The 25,242-nt window shown below is 46.2% G+C and overlaps 1 protein-coding gene across 8 annotated transcripts in view; it reads right to left on the reverse strand.

Moving 5' to 3' along the window:
* The window catches only part of RANGAP1 (Ran GTPase activating protein 1), a 26,605-nt gene continuing 1,363 nt past the window's right edge, over nucleotides 1–25,242 (reverse strand). For 3 of the 8 annotated variants that reach the window (XM_038387300.2, XM_038387293.2, XM_038387294.2), the window contains exons 2-16: nucleotides 24,441–24,601; nucleotides 23,423–23,550; nucleotides 22,404–22,463; nucleotides 21,491–21,670; nucleotides 20,808–20,942; nucleotides 15,284–15,442; nucleotides 14,972–15,085; nucleotides 13,470–13,569; nucleotides 12,481–12,565; nucleotides 11,668–11,827; nucleotides 11,027–11,152; nucleotides 10,530–10,632; nucleotides 8,399–8,487; nucleotides 5,605–5,726; nucleotides 1–806 (exon numbers count right to left, since the gene is read on the reverse strand). In XM_038387300.2, the coding sequence (XP_038243228.1) occupies nucleotides 737–806; nucleotides 5,605–5,726; nucleotides 8,399–8,487; nucleotides 10,530–10,632; nucleotides 11,027–11,152; nucleotides 11,668–11,827; nucleotides 12,481–12,565; nucleotides 13,470–13,569; nucleotides 14,972–15,085; nucleotides 15,284–15,442; nucleotides 20,808–20,942; nucleotides 21,491–21,670; nucleotides 22,404–22,463; nucleotides 23,423–23,550; nucleotides 24,441–24,552 (1,743 nt within the window). In that variant the 5' untranslated portion in view covers nucleotides 24,553–24,601 and the 3' untranslated portion in view covers nucleotides 1–736. Of the gene's footprint in view, nucleotides 807–5,604; nucleotides 5,727–8,398; nucleotides 8,488–10,529; nucleotides 10,633–11,026; nucleotides 11,153–11,667; nucleotides 11,828–12,480; nucleotides 12,566–13,469; nucleotides 13,570–14,971; nucleotides 15,086–15,283; nucleotides 15,443–20,807; nucleotides 20,943–21,490; nucleotides 21,671–22,403; nucleotides 22,464–23,422; nucleotides 23,551–24,440; nucleotides 24,605–25,242 lie in introns of all 8 variants that reach the window. The other 5 variants (XM_038387296.2, XM_038387295.2, XM_043502251.1 and 2 more) reach the window with 3 other exon arrangements.

Here is a 25,242-nt window from a genome sequence, read left to right on the forward strand (position 1 = left end):
TAAACCAAGCCTAATTTAATTGGGAAGTGGGGATGGGGGAAGGCAGGCTATGGCAATATCACAATGAACAGGCAAAGACCACCAGGGCCAGCCCTACCAGAGAAAGCTCCACTCTAGTATAGCAGGGGATTAGCAGATTAAAATACAGATGAGCCACACAGGACCCCTCTCCCAGTTAGATTAGGAATACAAGAGCAGTGGGGAGCATCCCCCTCTCCCAAGCCTGGAGCAGCAGGAGGCAGCTGGGCAATTTGATAACTCTGGAGAAGCAACACTACTGCTGCAATTTCCAGGTGCATGGCCCAGGGCAGCATGAGATGGAAGCCAGAGCACCATGCAAAAGCCCTGCTTGGTTCTGCTGCTGCTGCTGCAGAGAGCCCACATCCAGCACCCTCTGCAAGACGGTAGCGTGGGCACAACCCCTTCCAGCAGTGTTGCGTTTAATGGGGCCCTCTTTCCAATGCATGGAGCGCAATGAAGAGCCCCAGGAGGATTAGTTCTGGCACAACTGCCTGCCCATTGGAAGAGGGGCCTTCAATTAAAAAATGGAAAAACAAAAGTAAAAAAAATATCAGCAGGATTCCTCCGAGTTTGTCAAAGCAGAAGGAAGGACGGACATCCCTGTGAGAGACAGACGGCATGTTTCCATGGGTGCTGACATCCTCTCCTGTCAGCTGGCTAAGAGCTCTCGCTGATAAGAGTCTTATGAGGGGGAAGGAGCAGAGTTGCGGTTCTACTACAGCTGGTGGAGGGTTTGCAGCAGCATGTGGCGGGCAAAGGAGCAGGAATCCAAAGCACGGTTGGGTCTGCAGAGAGGAGAGAAGACAAAAAGTTCATTTAAAAGCTGCCCGCTGACTGCACTTTTACTCACTGAATGCCAGTTCTCAGTGAGTTCAGGGGCTCACCAGCCCAGTATGGTACCAGGAACTCAAGAGTCAGCTGGCTGGAGTATTTACTTGAAGGGGACTTCATTCTTATTCAGAGACAGGGTCAGACGAGGTATAGGAATCGCTGCACTGAATTAGCCTATTGCTCCGTCTAGTCCTGAATCCCACCTCAGGCAGTGGCCAAGGCTAGCTGGTTCAGAGGAAAATACCCCCTACACCCAGTGCAGTGCATTGTGTCACACTGTATTATACAAGTGATCTACTTGTGCCCTGAAGCATGAGGATTGATTGGCCCAAGGTAATGTTTTCCTGAAGAACTTTAATCCAATACCACCAATGAAAAACATTCTGACCAGCTCCCTTCCCCCCTGTGACAGAACAGCAATATGTGCCACGCTCCATCTAAGGGAGAAGTGGGTTTTAAATGAAGCCGGAAATGTTGAAATACGGGACTGAGCAGTATTTCCTTGTTGCTAAGCTGCTAGCTAAGCACGTCAAGGTATTTGGGAGAGACAGGACCCTGTAATCTCTGCAATCCAATGGACCAAATTCTGCAGCACTGTTAATGGATTGCACCTCCATGCCCTACCCTTCATTCCCATCCTTCCTGCCCCCCAACTGGTTCATTGCTGAAGATGCTCACTGATGTACACTTCATTACATGACTTTGGATTATGGATTTTTCACCATGTTCTCCAGCCAGCCCAGCCCTGTGGGCCTCAGCTATGATGGTATGTGTGGGGCTTAACTTAGAATCTCCTTTCCAGGCCTTGTGCATAAGAGAAAAGAGGGAGCTTGAACTAGTGAAGTGAACTGTATCCGAGTTCCCTGAACCTCTGCTGCTCAAGCCTGCACTTCTAAGGCTCCCCCTTCTCCTCAGCTGGATCCTACCTTGGGCTCCCTGCTGCCTGGTTCTACAGAATAGTGAAGGGTGCATGCACTGTACATAATCAGTTTCCTCTTGAGGGGAAAGAAGCTGAGAGAGGCAGCCACAGACAAACCCCAGCAGGGCAGGGACACAAAACAAAATGGTGGGAGCCTGACTGCAGCCAGCTAATGAATTCTGCAGCAGCTGTGGGGGTGGGAAATCAGAAATTCCAGGCAGAGAACCAGCCCTCAGCACCTCCATCTGAGATGATCAGAGCCACGGCATTCAGGCCCTTTGCCGAGTCAGATAGGCATCACTTACACTCACTACAAAGTTGTGGGGTTTTTTGTTTTGTTTTTTGAGGTTCTCTTAACTCAACAATTGTAAGGCTAGAAATGATCTAAAAGGAAAAATTCTGTCACACTGAGCAAGTTCTATGGTCAATTCCTCACCCCCAGAGTCCAGAGGGCCCTGGCTACGGGCATTTATAACTTCTACTGAGCGGTAATGGAGCTTGGAGACACAGTACGCGACATCTGCTTTGACCGAAGCAGCTCACAGGAACTTTGCAGCTCCACAAGCCCATTACAAAAGAGCTGATAGTTTAACAAGGCCAGGAGAGCTGCTTGGATTCATGTACCATGGAAGCTCAGGCCAATGAGCTGAAGGGACTAACTAGATTCCCAGGGGAAGCTGACCAAGGCTGTTACCTGAGCACTCCAATGAGCAAAAGTTGGCTCTGTAGTGAGCTGGACCAACCCGTTAGTTTTGGACAAGAACAGGACAAGCTCCTCAGCATCTGAGCTCCAGGCAAACAAGGGACACAGATGACCTTGGATTACCGAGAGTTTTGGTGAAGCCCTTTGGACACACACGGTTTGACTGCAGGAGCAGCTGAAGGAACATAGCAAATCACTAGAGAACCCTGCAAAGCTTTCAGCTGCATAGCTCCCGATTCCCTCTAACCTCCACAGCCAAGGCATGAGGTGTTAAGGCAGAGAAAGCAAGCCCTGAAGCAGCAAAAAAGTGCTCTCTTGCCATGTTGCACATCCCCCCTGTATTACCGCCCACCATAGATTAGCTTTGGGAAGGAAGCTTTCACTTGGACAATGGCATGACTTAACTGCTTGACTCTGCAGCTTTGGTACTAGCTTGTTTTTTCCTTTTGCTCTCACCATACGTTAAGACATTTCCTTGCAAAAGTCACTAGGCTGTTTTATGATTTGACATTATATTACTGTAAGACACACACATTCCTCCCTCTAGCTTCTTCCCCTCCCCTCGCCACCTCTTCCCCCCAGAAAAACCAGACTTCTTCTCTTCCCCATTCTTGAGCAAAGTTGTGGTGAAATACTGCTGCAGTCAATGGCAAAACTCCTGACATCAATGGGGCCACGTTTTCACTCTGGAAGCACTACCTATCTATACCAAGCCTGTCACTGAGGTACCCAAATATCTAGATCAGTGGTTCTCAACCCACAGCCCGCTTACAGCCCTATAGCACACAGCTGCAGTGTATGTGAGATCCTCAGGGCCATACAGTATGTATGTATCTATATAGTGTGGATGTGGCCACAATACGGAGAGAGCTGCATATGCGGCCCACAAAGGTAAATCAATGGAGAATCACTGCTCTAAATGCAACAAAATCATGGCTGCCACTGTGCTTAGTGTGCTATGGGCACAGCTCAAAGAGCAACACATAGGGTTAACTGCTGGCCCGTAGCCTAAGAGAGGGGTGTACCCACCTCCAGGGCAGAGTGTGCTGTGAATGAACTCCTCGGTGTACATAGCCACCGGACACTGTCGAGTCAGAGATTAGGCTGGAGGAAGAGCCCGTTAATTGTGCACCTGACTCCACAGCAGATCACTAGAAGTGAATGTTACCAGGAGTCCCCAGCGTGGCCCATTGTCCAGGTCAGTTTTACTTAGAGATGTTTTTGTCACAGCAGTAGCACAATGCTGGAAGGTCTTGGATGGGAACACCTCTCCCTTGAACGTTTCGTTTAAATAGGGCAGAAAAGTCCAGTGATCTGGGGGCTTGGGGACAGCACAGTTCCCGCTCTTCTTTATTTGGGGAGGGGTTGCTTCAGAGCCAGAAAGGTGGTGAACAGGGCTACAGGTCAGGCTCTGGGGGAAGGAAAGAGAGCTAACAGACAGGACTGCTACAGCAGCTTGTTTATTACATCCTGCCCCCTTCAGCAGGAACTACTACCAGCCCCATTTCCTCACCCTTCCTTTGCGGACTGCAACAGCAGCGCACAGCACATGTTTGCAGGAGAGATGTGAATAGTTCGCAGTCTCTCCCCTTTAGGTCAGGAATCAGGAACTCGAGTTCTAGCCCGCCCCACCTCCCCCGCAATCTGCAATACCGCTACAGGAGTCAGGTTTGACCACCCTTTGGCAGTTTCGTATACAGCTACCTCTACAGCTATAGCCATACTGTCCTTTGCAGGTGGAATGAGCCCCTGAACTGATCTGCAAGGCCAGCTGTCTCCAACTTCACATCTCTGTTTTAACTGGCTGACTTCTAGCCGTTACCTATCAGCCCTTCAATCCAGCTATTAAGCAAGGCCAGCTATTTATAAGCGTGCACAACCTACAAAGGGCTGCGAAAGGGACAAATTTTTAAGACAATGTCTTTCTACGCATTTGTATGGTGTCCAGGACAATGGGATCCTCGTCTTCATGACAGCCTCTGAGTGTTTTGGGAATACACGCAATTAATACTGTGCCTGACCAATTTTAGCTTTACGCCTGCCCAAAGTTTTAGCTTGATTATGGAACTTGTTTAAAAAGATATCCACTGTTCAGTGCAGACTGATCATGATATAATCAGGTTAAGAAACTCACCAAACTCCCTGACATGGATCCTAACTGTGTGTTGATTTGGCAAGTCACAGCCTTTCTGACTCAGTTTCCCTCTCCACTAGTGAAGGGACGGATATCAACACTTAACTACAGCACCAGAGTGCGTGGGGACTCATTGGTTTGGTTTTTCTAAGTTCTATGCAAACATTCAGTTTACACTGTGCTTCCATGGTTGACTTATTGGGAGTGGGCGGTGGGGGAAGCAGGAGAGAGAATAGCTCTGGAGACCAATGCCCTATCAATCTAACTTTGCCCCAGGGCTAAATTTAAGACTTTCCCTTTTAATGATTTTAAACAACATTTGCATAATTATTAGAAGGAAACTTAAAACTGACAATCTAAGCAGCATTGCTTTTATCTGTGTTATAAGAAATATTTTTAGTATTAAAAGAGAATTTTTAAAAAAAGGAACAAGCCTTAACATTTTCACTATTTATGATCTTTAGAGTTCTCTCCAAAGATAATTAACAGACTTGTCAATTTTGTTTTCATTTCCCAGCTCTCACATCCTATCACAACACTGCAGTGTTCATGTGCACCTGCAGTGCATGGGAATTCAATAAGTTTCCTTTGAAACTTGAACGTTACCTTTGTAATGGCAAAGATATCCATTTGGGGCTAAATCTGATTCAGCAGTGTCCTTTTAACTCATTAAACTTGTGGCTGGAAACAAAATCCTAGTCTTCCTTTGGGCTGCCTCTGCATAAATGCCAGTTTTAAGACCATCTTTAGAAAGTCCATTTCCCATTTCATTCCTCGTGATCAGTGCTTCTTACCTTGTAAGCTTTGAATGTTGGACTAAGCAAGATAGGAACAGCTTTCCTTTAAACTGTTTGCATTGTTATTCTAGAACCCCTGCCCACTAGAGGCTTGAAGGGAAGAGAATGTATTTTTTTTTTTTTTTAAATAAACTCAACCATATGCAGATGTATCTAACTTCCTGTAGAACAGGACTGCTTGGCAAGGTGCAATACTCACTTTGTCACGAAGGCCAGGAGAACTGGGGCCAGGGATTTGGGGAAATAATCCTGCTGGACCATATGGTTCAGGGTCATCAGAGGGCCATAGAGGCTTGGGACAGCCTTGATCTTTTCTTCACTCTGTCAGATGGGGAAGGACAGAAAAATCAGGTACATTGTGACTGCCACACCAAATGCAGTCATCACTCCATTTAATCCAGCATGCTGTCTGACTGACCAACCCCTATAAAATACAAGCGAACCTCCACAGCGCAACGCACACAAAAAGGGAAAAGTCTGACTCCAGCTGAGGCTCAGCTTCCGCGGTAAGTCATTGAAAGGACTAGTTCTGGAGATCATCTTAGTTTACATCACGACAGATGCTATGGTTATTCACACAGCGAACGAATTCTTTGCTGGAATTAGCCTTCCCCTTGGCAGCAGGGGGGAGAGCTGGCCCCGTGTTATACACGGTGGGTTATTTAGGAGATGAGCAATCAACCCGAAGGGGAATGTCTCAAACAAAAGCATCACGAAGACTCCAGTTTGTTTCAATTATAGCTTGACAGTCTTGTGAGGTGCAAGAAATTTAGACAGAGCACATGCATGTTTCTTCCAGACTTTCCTCTGCACAGACACCCTGCCAGGACCCTTCCTTCAGCCGAGAAGGAAGCCTACAGTTCCTGCTAGATCCAAGGAGGTAGTTATTCCCTCTTGTATGCCCCTCTCTCACCCAAGCATGTTATTTTCAGTCACTCCCAAAATTGATTCTAAGTTTAAAGCCAGAAGGGACCATTAGCTCTCCTAGTCCAACAACTCATTTATCACAGGCCACAGTATTTCACCCAGTAGTCCCTGGATGGAGCCCAATAACTTGTGTTTGGCTAAAGCGTGTCTCCCAGAAAGGCCAAGGGTCTTGATCGGAGGACACCAAGAGATGGAGTATCCACCAGTTCCCTTGGGAGTTTGACCTACTGGATAATCACCCTCACTGTTAAATTCAAACTAGAAATAAGGCGCACTGTGTCTCATTTCCAGCCACTGGTTCCTGTTATGCCTCTCGTCACTGAATTTAAGAGCCCCTCTGTGCCCAGTGTTTTCTCCCTATCAAGGTACTTGTACATGTTTCAAGTCTCCTCTCAGTCTTCTTTTTGATAAGCTAGGATTGAGCTTTTCAAGTTTCTCAATATAAGATACTTTCTCAAGCCCTTGAATCATTTGTGGTTCTTTTCTGCACCCTCTCCAATTTTTAACACCCTTTTTAAAATGCTGGCATCAGAAGCATACGCAATATTCCACAGACAGTCTCACCAATGCTGTATACACAAAGTCACCTCCTCTCCTCCATTGATACAGCAAGGATCACTCTAGCCCTTTTTGCCACAGCATTGCACTGGGAGCTCATGTTGAGTTGCTTGTCCACCACAACGCCTCTATCCTGTTCAGGATCACTGCTTTCCAGGATACAGAGTCTGCCCTGCATTACCTTTTCCTGAGTGGATCCCTTTGCATTTGGTACACTGAAAGCGCGTTTTGTTTGTATGGCCCTAGCTATTGCTTCAAGTCTAGAGTGAAAAAGTATGGAAACAGCCTCCCACTCCACCCCAAACCTGAGCCATAGATACACATGGATCACAATCAACAACTGGTCAGCCAAGAGAGAACTTGACTGTTGACACTGCTCCCCAATTCAATTCTCTACTTCGAAGCCCAGCCCCAAGAAAGTTCTACCCTCCAATTCACCTCAGCATCTTCAGAGTGATTGCAATCTGAGGCAGGACGGGAAAGAAAAAACCTGTCCACGGAGCAGAAGACTAGAAAACTAGACTGGGCCTTGTGGGAGTGGGGGACTGAGGAAGAGAGAACAAAGAGTAAAACATCCAAAGGCAGTGTCTTAGTCCCTAACCTATGTCACAGCTGTGCATTTCCCCAGGTTCAGAGTCATCAGTGAGAACCCCAGAAAGCCACATGATCAAAAAGATGATGCAAGTTTTGTGGCTTTAGGGTATTCCAAGTATATCCGCTGATTCTTCCAGACTCTCTATTTTCAGATGTTTCTAGTCCTTGAGGCTCCTAGATGCTTCAGATTGATTTATAATGGCAGAACAGCCAGACCACTGAAGCACTACTCTGAGCTTGCCAATGGAGACAACCCCAATCCCCTTTTGGCTCAGCTCATGCTCTAGCCTACGTGCAGGTTCTAATGCGGTTAGCCAACTTGCTGCAGATTCTCAAAACACAACAATCCTGCTAACAGGTTTTATTCTGTGCAGCCACATACTTGATGCTCCAGACATTAGCAAGGACACTGGATAGAATGAAACAAAGTTTCAGTCAGATGTCTTTCATTTAGTCTTGCTGTGGTCCTTTTAAAAGAGAAGATGTGACTAAATGGCCCTTTTGGATACCAGGGTGATGAATATTTATGAGGCTACATCCAGGAGTCTGACAACAGGTAGCTCATAACACTATAAAAGCTTTGTCCAGCAGCAACCCAGTTTGTCTGTACGACCCTTCCTGCCTTATAGAGATATCTGATCTTGAAAATACAAGTTAGACCAAGTAGAAGAGAATTGGGAACAGCTAATCCATGCCCTCCATCCTAATATAATCCCACTCTGGAATTTGTTATCCCTGCAGTTTTCTATTGTCCCTGGGCATTGGGCATACATCGGAGTCTTACTGTTGCCATGGAGACAGGAACATGATTACCCATAATCCAGCAAGCCTTAGCTTTTAAACCAGAAATGTAATCAGAACTCAGCCCACATCACCCATCACAGCCCACTTTTAACTCCCTCCTGCTCTCTCACCTTGAGCAGACCCATGTGGATCAGTAGGCTGGTGATGAATGCATCAGAATTAAAGGTGGCGGAAATGAAGGCTTTTCTCATCAAGGCATCTAGAGAGAAATAAATGTGTGTCAAGCTGAAGAGCACCACGAGATACTGTATTGACTATTGTTCATTTCACTATCGGATTCAATTACATTCAGTTTATCTGAAGCTGCCTCAATCTCCAGTCTACTGCACCAGAATGCCACACAGATAAGGGGCTCAGTGCAGAATTTAGGTCGAGTTTGCCATTGAGTACAAGGCCTTGACTATTATCAGCTGTTAGATGGACCGTGGGAGGCCACACTCCTTTATATACCCTGTTTGTCTCTGCTGCCAGAGGTTACTGCAGGCCACCAGTGAGTGCTGGGAGTTGAAAGAGATGAGGCAGAGAGAGAGCCAAGAAGTCACATGGAGTCCAGTCTTTAGTATGGGGGATGCAAAAAGGCCTAGAGAAGAACTATGGCTGAGGCCAAGAAGTGTTAATTGACCTCAGCCATAGACAATGCAAGGAATGGTCAACCTGGATGCATTTGGATAGCACAGAGCCTCACTCTCACTGTAATGGGTTTGACAGTTTGGCTGCGAGCTAGTCTCACTGGCTTTTAAAATGACAAGAGCAACAGGCTCCCACGGGACTGTCATCCACTGGGTGTGCATTTGGTTTGGTTTCCAGTGAGGAGGTCTGTGGTTTTCAGAGTTCCTCAAGATCAGTCAATTGTGGCTTGGACCCTCACCCCACTTGGTAACTTCAGGAAAGCGGGGTGGCTGTGGTACCGTCAGACGTTATCGATTTTTCCCTCAGGGAGGGTCAGCCCTCCTTCAGCACACAGACGCCTCACCCTGAAGAAACCATCTCTTGACACTGCAGCAATTGCCAGATATGACCTGAACTTGCTAGGGAATGCGAAGAGTATTCCGTTCCAGATGCATGTGCACACTAGTCACATCATGGATGCCAGCCACCCACGGGAGCAGAGGCAGAGATTAGCAGAGGCATACGTGATCTCCTGCTGACTTCAGAGGAAGCTTAGCTGGCCATTTTGGTCATGCTGAACCTTGCAACAGCCTAAGATACAACTGACCACCAGTTGTTGTCTCAGTGACGAGGGACATTATTGGTGTGCACAGAAGAGCCCTTTAGTGGTTTCTATCCTGCTTACCACCAGGACTCTGTTAATGGCAATAGTGAATTGTGTAAATCAGTATAAGAGACTTTAAAGGGATGCCAGATGGAGGGGCCAAATCCTGAACCCCCTACACAGCTCCAATAAGCAGACTGCATGTAGGTGAATACGGCTGCTGGGGATTTCAGGAAGGAAGGCTGGAGAATTCCCCATCCTCAACCCCGGGGCAGTACACTGAGCATTTTCACATACCTTTTACAGCCATGACAGCAGCCTCAGGGCTACGGAAGCATCCACACTTCTACAGGAGAGTTTTGCTCAGTGGATTCACATAGTCCACAGGCCACACCCCACCCAAATCTCTTCTCTACTATACTGTGCACCAGTGCTGTGCTCCACAGCATACAAAGGGTACATGGTCCCCCTGCACAGCCTCTGTGCCCTGCCCCACACCTTTCCAGTTCCAGTCCTTTTGGAAAGAGACAATAGATCTAAGACAGTTACTAGTAAAAAGAACACCAAATGGGTGCTCCCTATTTACAATATCCCCAGATATAAGAATAGAGGGGGCACTTTCTATTTACAGTATCATTACTCTGTTGAACTCACTGACAGGATATTGAGGCCAAAAACAAAAAAAAAACCCCACCCTAATAAATCCATCTCCCCCCACCAAAAAATGCCAGGAAGAGTAACACTCACAGCAATACTAATTAAGCTATAAGGGATATTGATCATCATGCTTTGGGGGCATAAACTGATCTGTTGAGGTTTCACACCCTCATTCCCCCCAAAACAGCACTGCACAATCTGGCACACTACAGAGACAGAACTGTCTTTCTCTGGCTGCCATGAGAGACTGAACTACCAAAAAATGGCATGGTCCAGGGAGGCCATCCCTGGGATCTCTTTAGAAGCCACCCTTGCAAGTTAGGCTTCTTCAGGCTTCCCACACCTTTGCATGGAGCCACAGACTGCATCACCTGTTGTTTCATGCACTGCTGTTTTCACTGTGGTTTCATCTTTGAACACAGAAGAGATCTTCAAGAGAGCCATAACCACCTTCTCCATATCAGATGTGTCTGTCTGTAAGAGACAAAAAGCAGGAGCCATTAAGTGCATGGCAGAGTGAGGGCAGAAGAGACGCAATTGCTACAGAAGCAACAATGAGCAATGCAACAATTGCCTCCAACTGGCTGGACATGACAGGAACTGTTGTGGCTGTATCAGGATGCGCGTGAAGGCTTAAGTCACGCCATGAAACAGCTGCTGTGCAGGCACCAGATCTGCTTCATAGACATGCAGCTTCAAGTTGAGTGTCTGCCTCCATCCTGTTCATTTGGACAATGGCAGGACCCTAATCCAGGTCATGAGACTCCTGGAAGAGATCACCTCTGGCAGGTAAACAATTTATCCCAACGCAACGGTACCAACCATGCCATCTGAAAGCCGCACGCACAGCAGCCACTGACCCACCTACCTGCTGAGCTATCAGAACAGAGCACTTGGGCCCTAGTCGTAGCAGTTTCTCTGGAGACGGGAAGGCGAGGAATGTAGCAACATCCACAGGAGGAGGAGGAGGAGGAGAAGACACAGGAGTAGAATCCTGAAACAGAGCAAGACAGATCACAGCTCATTCTGCAGAGCACCGGCAGAGCTGTGGGTGCATGAGTGTGTAGGAAAGGGCGATGGATCTGGCACAGCGAGGGTGCCGCAAGTCGGTACTTCTTTGCACTCTCAGAGCTTGTGAAGGGGTGGGAAAAGTGAGCCCAGAACCAGAATGGCAGGGGGTGCTGCATTAGCTAAGCTGTGAGGAGAAAGCTTATACAGAAAACACTAACTATCTGGCTCCAGGCAGGGCTGTCATGGCTACAGAAAATGATGGAAGAAATAAGATTTTCCTGCTAATTTTCTTCAGATCACCACCGAACATTCTTGAGGTATTGTTCTCCCCCCCTCCTCTCTTACTCCACCCCTGCTCTGACACACCCCTCTGTTCAAAGGAGAGGTATGTGAACCCCTACTTGTTCACTACAAGTTCATAACAGCCTCCCTCCGTTTCAAACCTCCTTCCCCTACTCCCAATAAGGGATTATTGGCTATCCCTCAAAGCACATTTACATGCGAGTCAAGAATCTTCTTAGAAGGCAACGATTCCTGTTCTCCCTGCCCCCTCTCCTGCAGCTGTTGTTCCTCCTCTTCGTCCTCCCCTTCATCATCTTCATCCTCTTCGTCCTCCCCTTCGTCATCTTCATCCTCTTCGTCCTCCCCTTCGTCATCACTAAGAAAGATTAAGAGAAGAGTTCACATGAAAAGCAGGCCTGCAATACAGACTTCCTGGTCATGCATTGGCACCTGGGAATCCTTCTCCAGGTCATTACAAAATGCAATAAGACCCTTCCAAGCTTTAAAACACTAAGCTGACTGGCAGCAACTCACTTCTAGGGCAGTGAGAGTGAGCCTATAGGGAGTGCAATGGATTATGGAGCCTGGCATGTTTAGGTCAGCTGTTCTAATCTGTCCTCAGACCAGCAGTGACAGATTGCCAAAGGGCTGCCCAATGGGAACCAGTGGGTGAAAGGGAGGTGAGAGTCTCAGCCTAGGTCCTAGTGGACAGGTGTCCACAAAACACCAGAGCAGGCAAAAAGTGTGGGCAGAGAGTCAAGAGTAGAGCAAGCCACGAAGACTGTGCTCTCATCTCACCCTTACGGAGCTCCCTCCAGATGAAGGAGTGAGGGACACTGAAGGAGTGGGACTTGCATACATACTGGGGATAGAAATTTTCAGTCTCCAGTCCTGTTAATCCAACACCTCTCAGTAGTGCTAGACCCCATAAAAACAGGAACTCACATGAAACAGATGTAAAAGGCAGACAGCCAGAGCTTTGACATGAATGGGGAGCAGCCCCTGCCATAGCCTTTTCTCTTGGCCTACCTCAGGGAGCCCAGCACATCTGCCATGTTGAAACCTTCAAGAATCTCCTGGAGCTGTTCACAGCCTTCTTCTCCCAGAGCATTACCTATGATGCAAGGAGAGAGAAAAGTGAGCTTTGGGGTGGGGAAGAGACAGACACTCACAGATCATGTGCTGAATTTGTCATGAGAAGAAACAAAGTTTAACTAGAATGCTCAACTAAGTCCATAAATCCAAGCTCTGTCTGGCTGGAAGGATGGCTGCTTGATTTGCATTTCTATAAACACCTTTCACACAAAGCACTTTACAAACTGCTCGGACAGCAGACTTGTCATTAAAATATGTCAGCTGTTTACCAACTCAGACACCACACAAGGGTTTGAGACAAGAAGAACATTACAGAATCTAATTGTAAGGGAAGTTCGAAGAAGGAAAAATGTAATTAACCAGAAGAGATTTGAGTCTTGGAGACTGAACTCTCTGTACATTTATATAGCTCCTTTCATCCTGGGTGATTCTGAAGCACTTCTCAAATTATATATGTATAATACCATAGAAATGCAGCCACCTCTGGAAGGGAATGCAAGAACCAACACAAGGAGCGGGAAACTGTGACCAAGCACATAGAAGCAGATCTTGATGCAAAACTAATAGCATCATGGGATCTTTAATACCAATGCAGAGCAGACAGGACCTTGTTTATAAATTCTCATCCTAGAGACACACAGACATATGGAACTCAGATTTATTCACTTCAGGAAGCGACAGGAATAAGCAGTCAGGATTTGAAACTGTGGCTCAAGCAATTTAAGTATAACTACTAAAGACTTGGGGAAGAGAGAAGAGCTTATTTGTTTAGTTGGTTCAGCTGCTCTCAGCAGCACCAATATTTTATACATAGACGCTTCTGGCAGCAATACAGATATTTCAATCCCACAGGCTTCTTCCCAATGGTTTCTAGAGTTTGTCACGGACTGGAAAAACTTTGACCTAACTTCATGCTCACGTACCATTGAGATCCAGTTTCTCCAACTCAGACTTGTCTTCAGTTGCCTCTGCAATAGTCAGGGCAGCATCTCGTTTGATTTCACAGAAGGACAAGTTCAGTTCCTGAGAAGCAGAGGATAAGCTGCTTTATAGGAACACTGTATGCAGATTCTCCATCGTAAACACCAGCTTTACATGCTCAGAATTGTTTAAGGAATTCTCTCCTTTGGGGCTGGTCTCAGCACAGAGGTAATATTTTTTTAAGTTATAAAATGACTTGGAAGGGACTCAGGCAGTGAGCAAAGACTAAACAATATGGATAGGCCAACAGGCCAATAAGAACAAATTATTCAACGGGCAGCCACATCCCTTGAGACATATTGAATGAGATGATCCCCAAGAAGGGATTTAACATTAAACAGCTGAAGGGAATTTGTTCTGGAATGGATTATTTTAGTTTGACATCCTCCTCCCTTCACCTGTTATTTATCCTGGGATCCTTTGACCTGGGAGAAGAATTGCTGTGTTTTACTTGAACAGGTGTATTCATGAACTAACCCCATGGTTTTTAAAATGTGACTTCCAGTGGGCACAACACAGGCCTGAGCTACGGGTACTACTACAGAGTGGACACCTTTTTCAAACTCACAAGGCAAGTTGTTAACTCAACTCTCTGCACAAGATAACCTTGCGTAGCTAATATTGTCTCACTGTTTTCTTGCACTCGCCAGTTGGTCTGTATCCATTTGTTGCCTCTTGTCATCTATGTAGATTGTAAGCTCCTTGAGACAAGGATCAATCTTTTTGTTCTGTGTTTGTACAGTGGTGAGACCAAAGGAGCCCTAGGCATGGACCAGAACCCAGAAGCGCTCTGGTAATATAAGTAAATGATAATGCAATGGTTGGAGTTAGAGGGACACTCTTACCAAACATCTCACAGGTGACTGAGTAAGATACACCCTGGAAAAGGCTGACAGAAATGCTAGCACTGTAGGGACATTGAAATAGTAGGGTATGGTACTGGATAGGAATTGCAGTCAATATGGTGCCCATAAGTGCCAGGATAATACAAATATTAGTGAACTGGGGTCTCATCCAAGATGTGACACGGAGATACAGATACTGCATTTTATGAACATATTGTAGTGGTCACTCATCCTGTACCCCTCCTGATTTATGCTGTCCCATAGTTTAGAACAGTTGCTTCCAAACCCTCCCAAGAACCTTGTTAGCAACTTGCAGAGGAGATGAGACAAGTGGCTTTAAATACAATGTTCAACCTTGATCTGAACAGACCACCACTTAGCTCACGCTGGAGCACTGCCAGCTGTGAGGTGTAGTTTCCACAGAACACATCTCTGAGAGCAGCAGTTGGTAGAGCTGTAGAACTTGACAGGCCTGCACTTGGAAGAACCGTGTTTTAGGATTACGGGGTGGGGCAGGGGAATAGACATAGAACAAGGGAGGGGAAACATACAGGGTATTTTGGGAAGAGATTTGAAGATGGAGCAGCAGAATGTGGTACCTTTAGTTTAGGGAGCCCCTCTTTGACTGCTTCAGCAATGGTGATGGCACCCTTTGAGCGCACCAAGCAGTCCCCAAAGTTGATCACTTCTACCTGTCGGAGAGTCTTCAGAGTCTGCAGAGAGTGAGAGTGTGCGCCCATAAAGGTAGAAATTCAGATGAGGGGTAGAGGGAATGACCAACTCACTTGTACTCAAAGAGGAAAGAATCTCTTCTCCCTCCCTGCTTCACTAGGACATTCAGCCCCGAAGTACTAAAGGGGGTGGGGGGAGGGAGCAGAGATAGACATCCAATGCGACTGCTAGTAACTCACCCCTGCCATGGCCACAGCCCCCTTCTCTGTGAAGGTGTTGTCATTCAGATTGATAACCCGCAGCAACGGGTTGGCAGCAAAGGCCTGGGCCAGCGCTGTAATGCCAGGATGGTTGATTCCGTTCTGTGGCATATGGACCTCTTCCAGCGTCCCGATGAGCTAGATTCAGACAGGATTAGCCATTAGAAAAGACACTTCAACACAGGCAGAGACAATCACCATCCCACAGGATTACCTTACAAGTTGCTTCCCTGCCACCCACAGTGAGTCCACTGTATCTCCCACCAGAACCCCTGCAATCCTTTTAACTGCTACAAATACACCCCTCCCACCCCAGGAGCTATGCCTCCAGTGACAAATCAAGATAGGACCAATGTTTTTATTTGGTGAGTCAGGGCTTAGAACAGGGGTGGTCAAACTTTTTGGCCCGAGGGCCACATCTGGTTGAGAAATTGTATGCAGGGCCATGAATGTAGGGCTGGGGCAGGGCTGTTCTTTGGCCAGAGATTCTGAGCCTTGAGGCTATAACCCAGAATTGGCTCAAGAAGCTGCTTTCCAAGTCAAGGCACATGACCACTTGGCAGAATCAAAATCTTTTGCTTATTTTAGTTCTGCTTTTGGCCCTTCTGGTCGCAAAGGAAACCCTCCAAAATGGGAATTAGTGCAGTATGGCATATACAATATAAAACATGAAAATAAGACTCTAGCCCACACAAGTCTAAGTGCTTTGCTATATGGAAAAAAAAAACGGGTAATTGCTTTAGGGATTGCAGGCAGGTTTAGCACTGTTATATGTGCAGAATTCTCTTTTGTACACACACCTAATGGCGTTATATAAATACGTAAGACAGGCCTAGGAAGATACTTATATAGTTTCCAAAGATAGAGAGTCTCGTTTATTTGTAGTTGTTAAACAGGCAGGATCATAATCTACCCATTTATATGCAACAATACATAGATTGATGGGGTCACCAATCACTGGATTCTGCAACACTATTGCTGGCACATTTGACAGCATGCAAGATAATTAAAGTCACAGGTGGTGGAAAATGTACATTTGAAAGACATGAGCCAGAGAAATAACAAGTGCCTACAACTCCTGTTGCCTTGGATGGGAGTTATCTGGTGAGCAGCTTTGGTGGGTGGGAGCCAAGAAGGTACTTCAGCACTTAAGTCCCAGTTTTGGCACCACTGTGGTCCACAAAACTCTTGCTGAACCATATAGCTATAGTTTAGCTCTTGCTAAACTCACCCAGTGAATGTGTTTTTCAGAGTCCCTCAGAACCTATGTTCCTATCTCTGGGCACATGCGCTGCTGTCTCCCTCTAGGCAGACACATAACTCCTGCCTAAGCCTCCCGGTTTGTGAATCACTCTGGAAGACGGACGTTTGGCTCCTAAAGTCAGGTGAAGGGCCTACCAGATCTGCTCCCATTCCAAGTCTGGAGGAGATGGTACCCACCGTATAAAACTTTTAGCTCAGTGGTTAGCTCGCCTGGGATGTGGGAGACCCCTATTCAAATCCTCTTAGAAGAGAGCTCTAACCAGTGAACTAAGCAATATTCTGATACCAGGCTTCCTCAGTCTCTCCCATTGAAGCAGTTGCACTCTTGATAAATAATGGGAGTGTGATTACAGCAGGGGAACTGGACCCAGGGTCTCCCACCTCTCAAGGGGGTGTCTAAACCACTGGACTAGTCAGTCAGTCACTCTCACTCGTGTACTTGCTCTCTCTGACCCAGTGACTGTTTAAGTATTTATCCACAGAGAGAATGGGCAAGAATAGGAATGACTCTGTAGTCCAGTGGTCAGGACACCCACATGGGAGGCCCAGAGTACAGTCCCCCTACTCCTATCATTCTCCCATTATTTATCCAGAGTGCAACAGCTTCAACAGGTTTCAGAGTAGCAGCCGTGTTAGTCTGTATTCGCAAAAAGAAAAGGAGTACTTGTGGCACCTTAGAGACTAACAAATTTATTAGAGCATAAGCTTTCGTGAGCTACAGCTCACTTCATCGGATGCATTTGGTGGAAAAAACAGAGGAGAGATTTATATACACACACACAGAGAACATGAAACAATGGGTTTATCATACACACTGTAAGGAGAGTGATCACTTAAGATAAGCCATCACCAGCAGCGGGGGGGGGGGGAAACCTTTCATGGTGACAAGCAAGGTAGGCTAATTCCAGAAGTTAACAAGAATATCAGAGGAACAGTGGGGGGGGGGGGTGGGAGGGAGAAATACCATGGGGAAGGAAATATCATGGGGAATGCATCCGATGAAGTGAGCTGTAGCTCACGAAAGCTTATGCTCTAATAAATTTGTTAGTCTCTAAGGTGCCACAAGTACTCCTTTTCTTTTTGCGAATACAGACTAACACGGCTGCTACTCTGAAACATGGGGAAATAGTTTTACTTTGTGTAATGACTCATCCATTCCCAGTCTCTATTCAAGCCTAAGTTAATTGTATCCAGTTTGCAAATTAATTCCAATTCAGCAGTCTCTCGTTGGAGTCTGTTTTTGAAGCCTTTTTGTTGAAGGATAGCCACTCTTAGGTCTGTGATCGAGTGACCAGAGAGATTGAAGTGTTCTCCAACTGGTTTTTGAATGTTAATGATAGCTTCAACAGGAGAGACTGAGGGAGCCCCACATCAGAATAGCCCCTAGCTCAGTGGTTAGAACACTCGGAGATGACTTGAACAGAGGTCTCCCATTTTGCTCCCTCTCTGGCAGGTCAGTGCTCTAACCCCCAAACTAACAGTTATGTGGTGGGCCCAGCAGCACCACCCTGTTTTGAGCAGCGCAGGCATTTAACTCATTCTTGCAAGAAAACACCTTAGATGCTTGTCTACAGGCAGCAAGTTCCCATTGACCGAATGCTAAGCAGAGCTAGGCACCTCCCTGCAGCCTGGACTTAGGGGCCTATTTCTGAGACATGGGTAAGGCTTAGCACATACCCCTCTTCTTGACATCCCGTTAGCTAGCTTAGGTGGCTGCTCACCCAGCATGCTGGCTTTGGTGGAACAAGGTAGGGGAGGTAATAGCTTTTATTGGGCCAACTTCTGCTGGTGAGAGACAAACTTTCCTGCCACATGGAGCTCTTCTTCAGGGCTGGGAAAGGTACTCACAGCAAAATGCAAGGGGGAAACAGATAGTTTAGAATATGTGCTAACTACTTACCCTAAAGGGACCATTCAAGGTAGAGTGACCCATTAACACCTCTGCAGCCAGAGGACAAGAAGAGGGCATTAGTGGGTTGCAGATGGTTGTAATAAGCCACAAATCCAATGTCTGTTCAGTCCCTGATTTTTAGTGTCTAGCAGAATAATGAATTTAAGATCCCAGATTCAGCTTTTGAAAGTGCTGTACACCTTTGAGGATGAGGACTGACAGATCAGATACAAGAGTGATTGTTTTGTGAAAAGTGTTCACCTACAAGTTCACCTACAGGTTATCCATGGTGTTTGTGTCTTATTTTTCTGTGAGAGTTCATTCGAGAGCATAGTGATTGTCTGGTTTCACCCACATAGTTGTTGTTGGGGCAGTTAGTGCACTGGATGAGTTACACTACATGTTGGGATAGGCATGTGTAGGACTTCTTGAAAGGTGTGTTGTGGGGGAAAAGGATCACTGTAACAGTGGATATGTGTCTGCAGGTTTTGCATCTGTTCTGGCAGGGTCTAGCGCTGCTCTGAGTTGGAGCAGACCTGGTCTGTCGGGAGCTTGCTTCTGATAAGCTTGAGGGCGGTATTTGGGGGCCAGAGGAAGGGATTCAAGAAAAAAAAAAAAAAGATTTCTTTCAGGATGGATCTCCATTGAGTATGGGTTGTAACTATCTGATGATACTCCATAAGAGTTCCAGTGTGGGTGATGGGTGACAACTAGCGGTGTGCAGTCAGAAGGGATTTTATTTCTGTATTGAAGCACGTTCTCTTGGGCTATTTGGGTGGCCCGATCCAAGCTCCTTCTCTAGTGAAGTGTTGTTGTTTGGTGAAGGCGGTTTTGAGTGCATTAAGTTGTATATCCCAGACTTCTTCCTCAGAGCACATTTTGTGGTAACTACAGCCAGGCATGCCGAGAACAGATTTTTAGGGGTGTTTGGGGTGGCTGCTGGATCTATTAAGTTAGATTTGCTGATATGCGGGTTTTTTGTATATGGTTGTCTGTAGGGTTGCATTGCTCAAGCTGATTAGCATCAACTTCCTGGACACGTGTGTGTGAGATTATATATGACAGACAGACGGACGGACGGGGGGTGGTTGTTGAAATTAGAGAAGTTTATGAGGGAGTTTAAGCCCTCTGTCCAGAGGATGAAAATATCAAAATATCTCATCAGCGGTTTCATGGTGCATTTACTTTTGTGGATCACATTCTTAGGCACCTCACTCTCCCCATGTAGGGAGCCTAGGTAACTCATTCAGTTTTGTGGAATGCTGTGTTGTTCCTGTGACTTTCTAGGTGCGGTGAAGCTCAGTGTTGCGACACCTAGTCCTTTCATGGATACCACCCCTACTTAGTACTCATGGCTGAAAGAAACAGGACAAAGACAGACATTCTCTACCTAGAAGAGCTTTCGGGTGGCAGCCAGTCTCTCTCAGGATAACTTCACCCTTTAAGAACGTATATCAAATTTCCATGCACTGAATTTAAATCCTTATTTAAAGGCCAGATGTGTATATAATCATTTTAATTTTTTTTATCTGAAAAGCACACAGAGTTCTGAGATCTGGCACAAAGGATTTAGGATATGGAGATCACAGGAGGAAAGAGGGACGCAATGTAAGGTTTGTTGGTGAGGAAACATGGAGACTCCTGGTCACTTAGTCCCCCAAAACTACCACAAGTCTAAACCAAATTCCAGTCTCATTCATTCTCACTGGATAGAAAGGTAGGCATGGGACAGCCTGATTTTCATTGCCCAACCCAAATGCAGCACTAGCAGCTTGATCAGAACCAGGGCTAAGGGAAGAAATGAGACACCAGTTGGTAGTGCCCCCTGCAGGAGATTTGTGGGACACAGAGAAAAGCTATGCCAGGGCCAGCTATAATAGCGATTACAGATAGAGATCTACCTGGTCATCTGGCCCACCCCCTGCCAGCGCCAGATTATCTCCAACTGCATCACTTGTTCTGTACAGTATTAAGTTACTCAAGCAATACATCACTTCACCTAACAGTTAGTAGATTATAGTGTGGAGTAGTCACTCATCATGGAAACGAATCCTGTTTCTGTGCTCGGTCTTGTCCCATTATTCTCAGTTATGCCCCCTCTAACCAAGTCTTCTCCTTTTCTTGGTGTTAACATCCTCAAAATGGTTGACTGTTTCAGCAGCATACAGAATGCTGTGGTAAAAATGAACTGAGGGCCAATACCTTATGCACACCCTTCTCCTCAATGCATATTTCTTTGGCATACGTGTCTGGATACACACTGCTCCCCCATCACTCCCAGAACCAGTGTCCACATACATCTGACACACCTGTACTCTCTCTATGAGGAAGTCCTACTTTGGAGCTTACCCCAAATGCCTCAGCCAGTGCAGTGGCACCATCATTCTCCAGACGGTTCCTGCCAGCCACAAATACTTTCAAAGACAGAGGTTTGCCCACGGCACTTGATTTCCTGTGACACTCTTTCAGGGCAGCTGCCAAGATCTAGAGACAACATTAACAGCTTTTCATTACTATAGCATCTCTCCTCCTGGAGAATCCCAGAAATGTTTTATGAATTGGATATATAGGAAGCATTTAGGACACCACTGAAGTGAAGCTGCTTCTAGTGTGGACACAGGAACCATTCTACACCACCACCATTACGCAATATTAACAGTGAAGTCACACTTGAAACTAGAGAGGGAATTTTACAGCACAAAAATACAACAGTCTAAACTCAAACTTGGATAAACAACCCCTGGCTCTTTAGTGACCATGAATTGTCAAGACTTTGGATTTACACTTCAAAAGAACAGCCTCAGCCTTCGTTCAGACAGAAGAACATCAGAATTCTCTTGATGGGGGACTCTCCCATCCAGGTATTGGGATAGCCCAACTCTGCTCATCTTGGACACTTCATGAGATCAGCCTGAAGTATTATAGTAATCAAGACAACAAACAAAGGGGGAGGTTGGAACCCAAGGTCTCCTGCACCCAGTCTTTATGGGATGACCAATGCAAGTGAGCTGGGACTGAGAAGTGTCACTTACCTTGCCTCCTCCAATGCCCATGCCACAGTTGTTCAGCTTGAGCTCCTGCAAAGTGAAGCAAGCAGGACTCTTCAGCAGTGCCTCAAAGCCACGCACGCCATCTGGCCCAAAGGCATTGTCACTCAGGTCCAGTTCCACCAGCTGGGAACCTGCGGTGATAAGGGCCTCCCCCAGGGCAGTCTGTGAGGAGACAAGGGATTTGGTTTTTAGTAACAGTTCCACAGGCCCATTTAGATCACTACCCAATGCTTCAGAAGAGCCCCCCCCCCCACACACACACACCCTGCATTATGCAGTGCTGCACGAGGGAGAGGCAATCTTTTCTGATAGCCAAGGCAGTTAGCTTGGGCCCTGAAGCATGGGATTTGATTACTGTTAGTTGAATGTGCACAGCTCTAAGTATTATACACCATGAAGTTATCCAGGCCTTTTTAAAAGAAGGCAACAGGAGCCATACACATTTCAGTGACCTGCCAAAGCACCAAGTTTCACAGATGCAAATATATGCTATTTAAATGAGCAATTCTTTTTGATTTTAAGATTACAGAAGCCACCTCCTGATTCACCCCAGAATCATTCCAAATTGCTGAGGGTATCCTTTAATTCTGGAGTCCTCGTTTCCCGCCCTGTCAATCAGATGGCCATACTGCTGATCCTCCTCCAGGGAAGAGCTGCTTTACTGATCAGACAGAAGGTACTTATGCTATCGCTTCTTCCCATCATCCCAGAGGCTGAGGGAGAGGGAAAGCCATACATACACATGCTTTATCAGAGAGGTTATGTCTGTATTTGGGTTTCTGACAACACATGGATCCATGGAAAGGATGGATAGTTTTAAGTGTAAACATATGGAGCAAGAGGAGATTAGAATAATCACAAATCTGAAACTTTAATCCCCAATTCTCCCACTTACCAGAGCAAAAGGGATCTCAGACCTCAATCTCCCTGTGAACATGTCACTCCAGTGACACCTCTAAAAAGAGACAGATGGAAGATATGACTGTCAAATATCAAAAGCACACACAAAGGTCCTCTAGCCCCCAGCATTTGACAGGGGACATGATATATTTGCAATTTACACTTCTCTTGGGCCTGTCACCTAATTATGCCAAGAGCTACACAAACTATATAATTCACTTCACTCACCAAGGAAACAGTCATTTCTGGGGTAGAATTCATCAGCTGTTTAACAGTGCACATCAACAACACACAAGAACTGAGGACATAAGTGAAGACCATACCCAGTGAAAACTGAAGGATGCAGAATGAGAATTTCATCAGAATAGGGAGCCTAACTTATGAGAAGGGCCATAGAAACCTCAGTGACCTCAAGCAGTCAAGGCTTCAGATTTAGGTTTCATTCAGAAGATAGCATTTCCAGTGGTACAGTACCCACCCACCTCAATGCTAGGCTAGAATACTGGATAATAATTCAAGGGGTAGAAAACATTGTGATGAACCTTCATCACCATTTCCTGCAGCACTCTGGGCTTTGCTTTGAAGTATCCTACCCAAGCAGGAAATCTGACTCCGCAAGATCTGATGAGATCACAGCCCTAAGTGGCCACACTGCATTACTGGAGTCCTCCCCTCTGATTTACAGAGGCTTACCCTGGTGAGAGTCCTCTCTCATGGCTTTCTTGTCTCAGCCATGGAGAGCTGCCCAAGGCTGAAATGCAGCATTTCAGCAAAAGCTACTCACAGGGCTGTTAAGCCAAGTTATGAGGTCCTGAGGATTTGCCACCACTTATTCATACACAGGCCTGGTGTTTCCTGGGTCTATTGTTATATGCTGGTGGGACAAGGAAGGAATTTGAAGTTTGTATTGCTCCTGCAGGAACCTGTCCTGGGTCAGTGCTCAAAAACAGATAGACCCTCAGCATCTCATCAATATATCCTCCCTTCCCCTTCAGTACTACTAAAAGATCTCACCTTGAGCTCAGCTTTCTTCTCCAGGGCTTTGGCAATGACCTTTGCTGCCTCCACACCCACGGTGTTGCCTTCCAGGCGCAGGGCTTCCAAGCCATCAAATTCCTCAATTTCCTTAGACACCTCTTTGGCTGCACAAAGCAAGCAGAGCCTTACTTTCCTCCTTTCTAACCTAAGTCATCTTAGGTTACATTCAAGGGCAGGTTGCAGAGTCTCTCTTCCCACCACTACTCATTATTCCCCAGTGTCTAGGTCTTTTACCCGTAACTAACGTGGTTTTGCACTACCAAGGAGAGGTAAGAAGGAGAGCATCGCCATGCAAACTAGTAGGAAAAGCCAGTCATGGGTTTGAGAACAACCTACTTCCAGGTGTGATTCAGGGATTTATTCCCCCACCCGCCACTGCAAGACAAAGACTGCCCGAGCCAGTTCTTTATCCTAAAAAGAGATGTGCGGGAGGAAGAGCACCCCAGGCAAACAACAACAAGCCTGTCTAGGACTGAGACAGGAACCGAGGCACTCTATCCTAGGACAAGGGGGATTGTGGAAGCAGGCAGGGGAGACTAACCAATCCCCCTGCATGGAGCTTGTGAAGTCTTGCTCGCGTCCCTGGGCATTTCAATCATTCTGAGTTTTACTAGGCTTCCTGAAGTGTTTAGAGTAGGAGGAAAGTCTCTTGCCTCTAGCAATTTAAAGCGTCAGTGTATGTATTAGAAGGACAAGAGTCACTCCCAGAACAAAATCAACACTTATAAGTCAGGGAGAGTCAAAACCAGTTTCTCCAGTTGTAGCAGTGATGCTGTGCTAGGGTGGTGGAGAGGGGTTGCTTCTCTATCAGAAGTCCCCATTTCTCAGATGGCTGACCCTTGTGTCCCCTGCCACGTTACAGAGACTCTCACATACTGGAGTTAGCTGTGTCCAGACACCTTTAGTTAGGAGGAGGTTCATGACACACAGCTCTAGGATGGCACTGACATGTACCCAGGGGAAACACTGCCCCAACACAAGAGTTTTCTCTTACCATCTTCGGCGGTATTGAGTTTCAGGCTCTTGCCTTTGAAGCTCAGCTGCCCTCCGCCCACTTGGGCTTTGGCAAGTGACTCTGCTAGCTTAGTAATGTCCTCGGATGCCATTTTCTCCACTTCACCAACCTCCAAGAACTGTTGATTTAAAGGGAGTACACTGTCAAGATAAAAACAAACAACAACAAAAACTTTGACTTGAAGAAACACAGTTTTAATCTGTATTACAAATAGCATCTCAGGTTATCAACACTGATTTTTTAGAAATCTAGCTGACTGAGCTATTAAAAAAACCCAAACAGTAACAATCATGACAGTGAGACTAGACTGGTCGGTTTCAGATTCTGAAAGCATGTTGCAGGGAAAGGTTTAGATTTTAATCTAGTCATTACTGCTAATCAACACAACTGAACTGGGCACATAAACTACCTGACAACATCCCATAAAACAGGTTTCAGAGTAGCAGCCGTGTTAGTCTGTATTTGCAAAAAGAAAAGGAATACTTGTGGCACCTTAGAGACTAACAAATTTATTTGAGCATAAGCTTTCGTGAGCTTATTCCTTTCTCCCCAAAATCATGGCTTTTAAACACAAGCCATGATCCAGTCCTGCAAGTTTCCCCTCCTCTGCAAGCTGAGTCAGAGTTAAACACAACTGTTTTTCCTTTTCATTTAAATCCTGGCTGGTACTCATGTGTCAGCACAGTACTAGAATCAGATTTGGTTACTGAATGGCTACCACAGAGACAAAAGTATGGATGCAAGACACAAGAGCAAGTACAGTGCACATTTTTATTTACTA

Source organism: Dermochelys coriacea, chromosome 1 (assembly GCF_009764565.3).
Source record: "Dermochelys coriacea isolate rDerCor1 chromosome 1, rDerCor1.pri.v4, whole genome shotgun sequence".
NCBI lineage: Eukaryota > Metazoa > Chordata > Testudines > Dermochelyidae > Dermochelys > Dermochelys coriacea.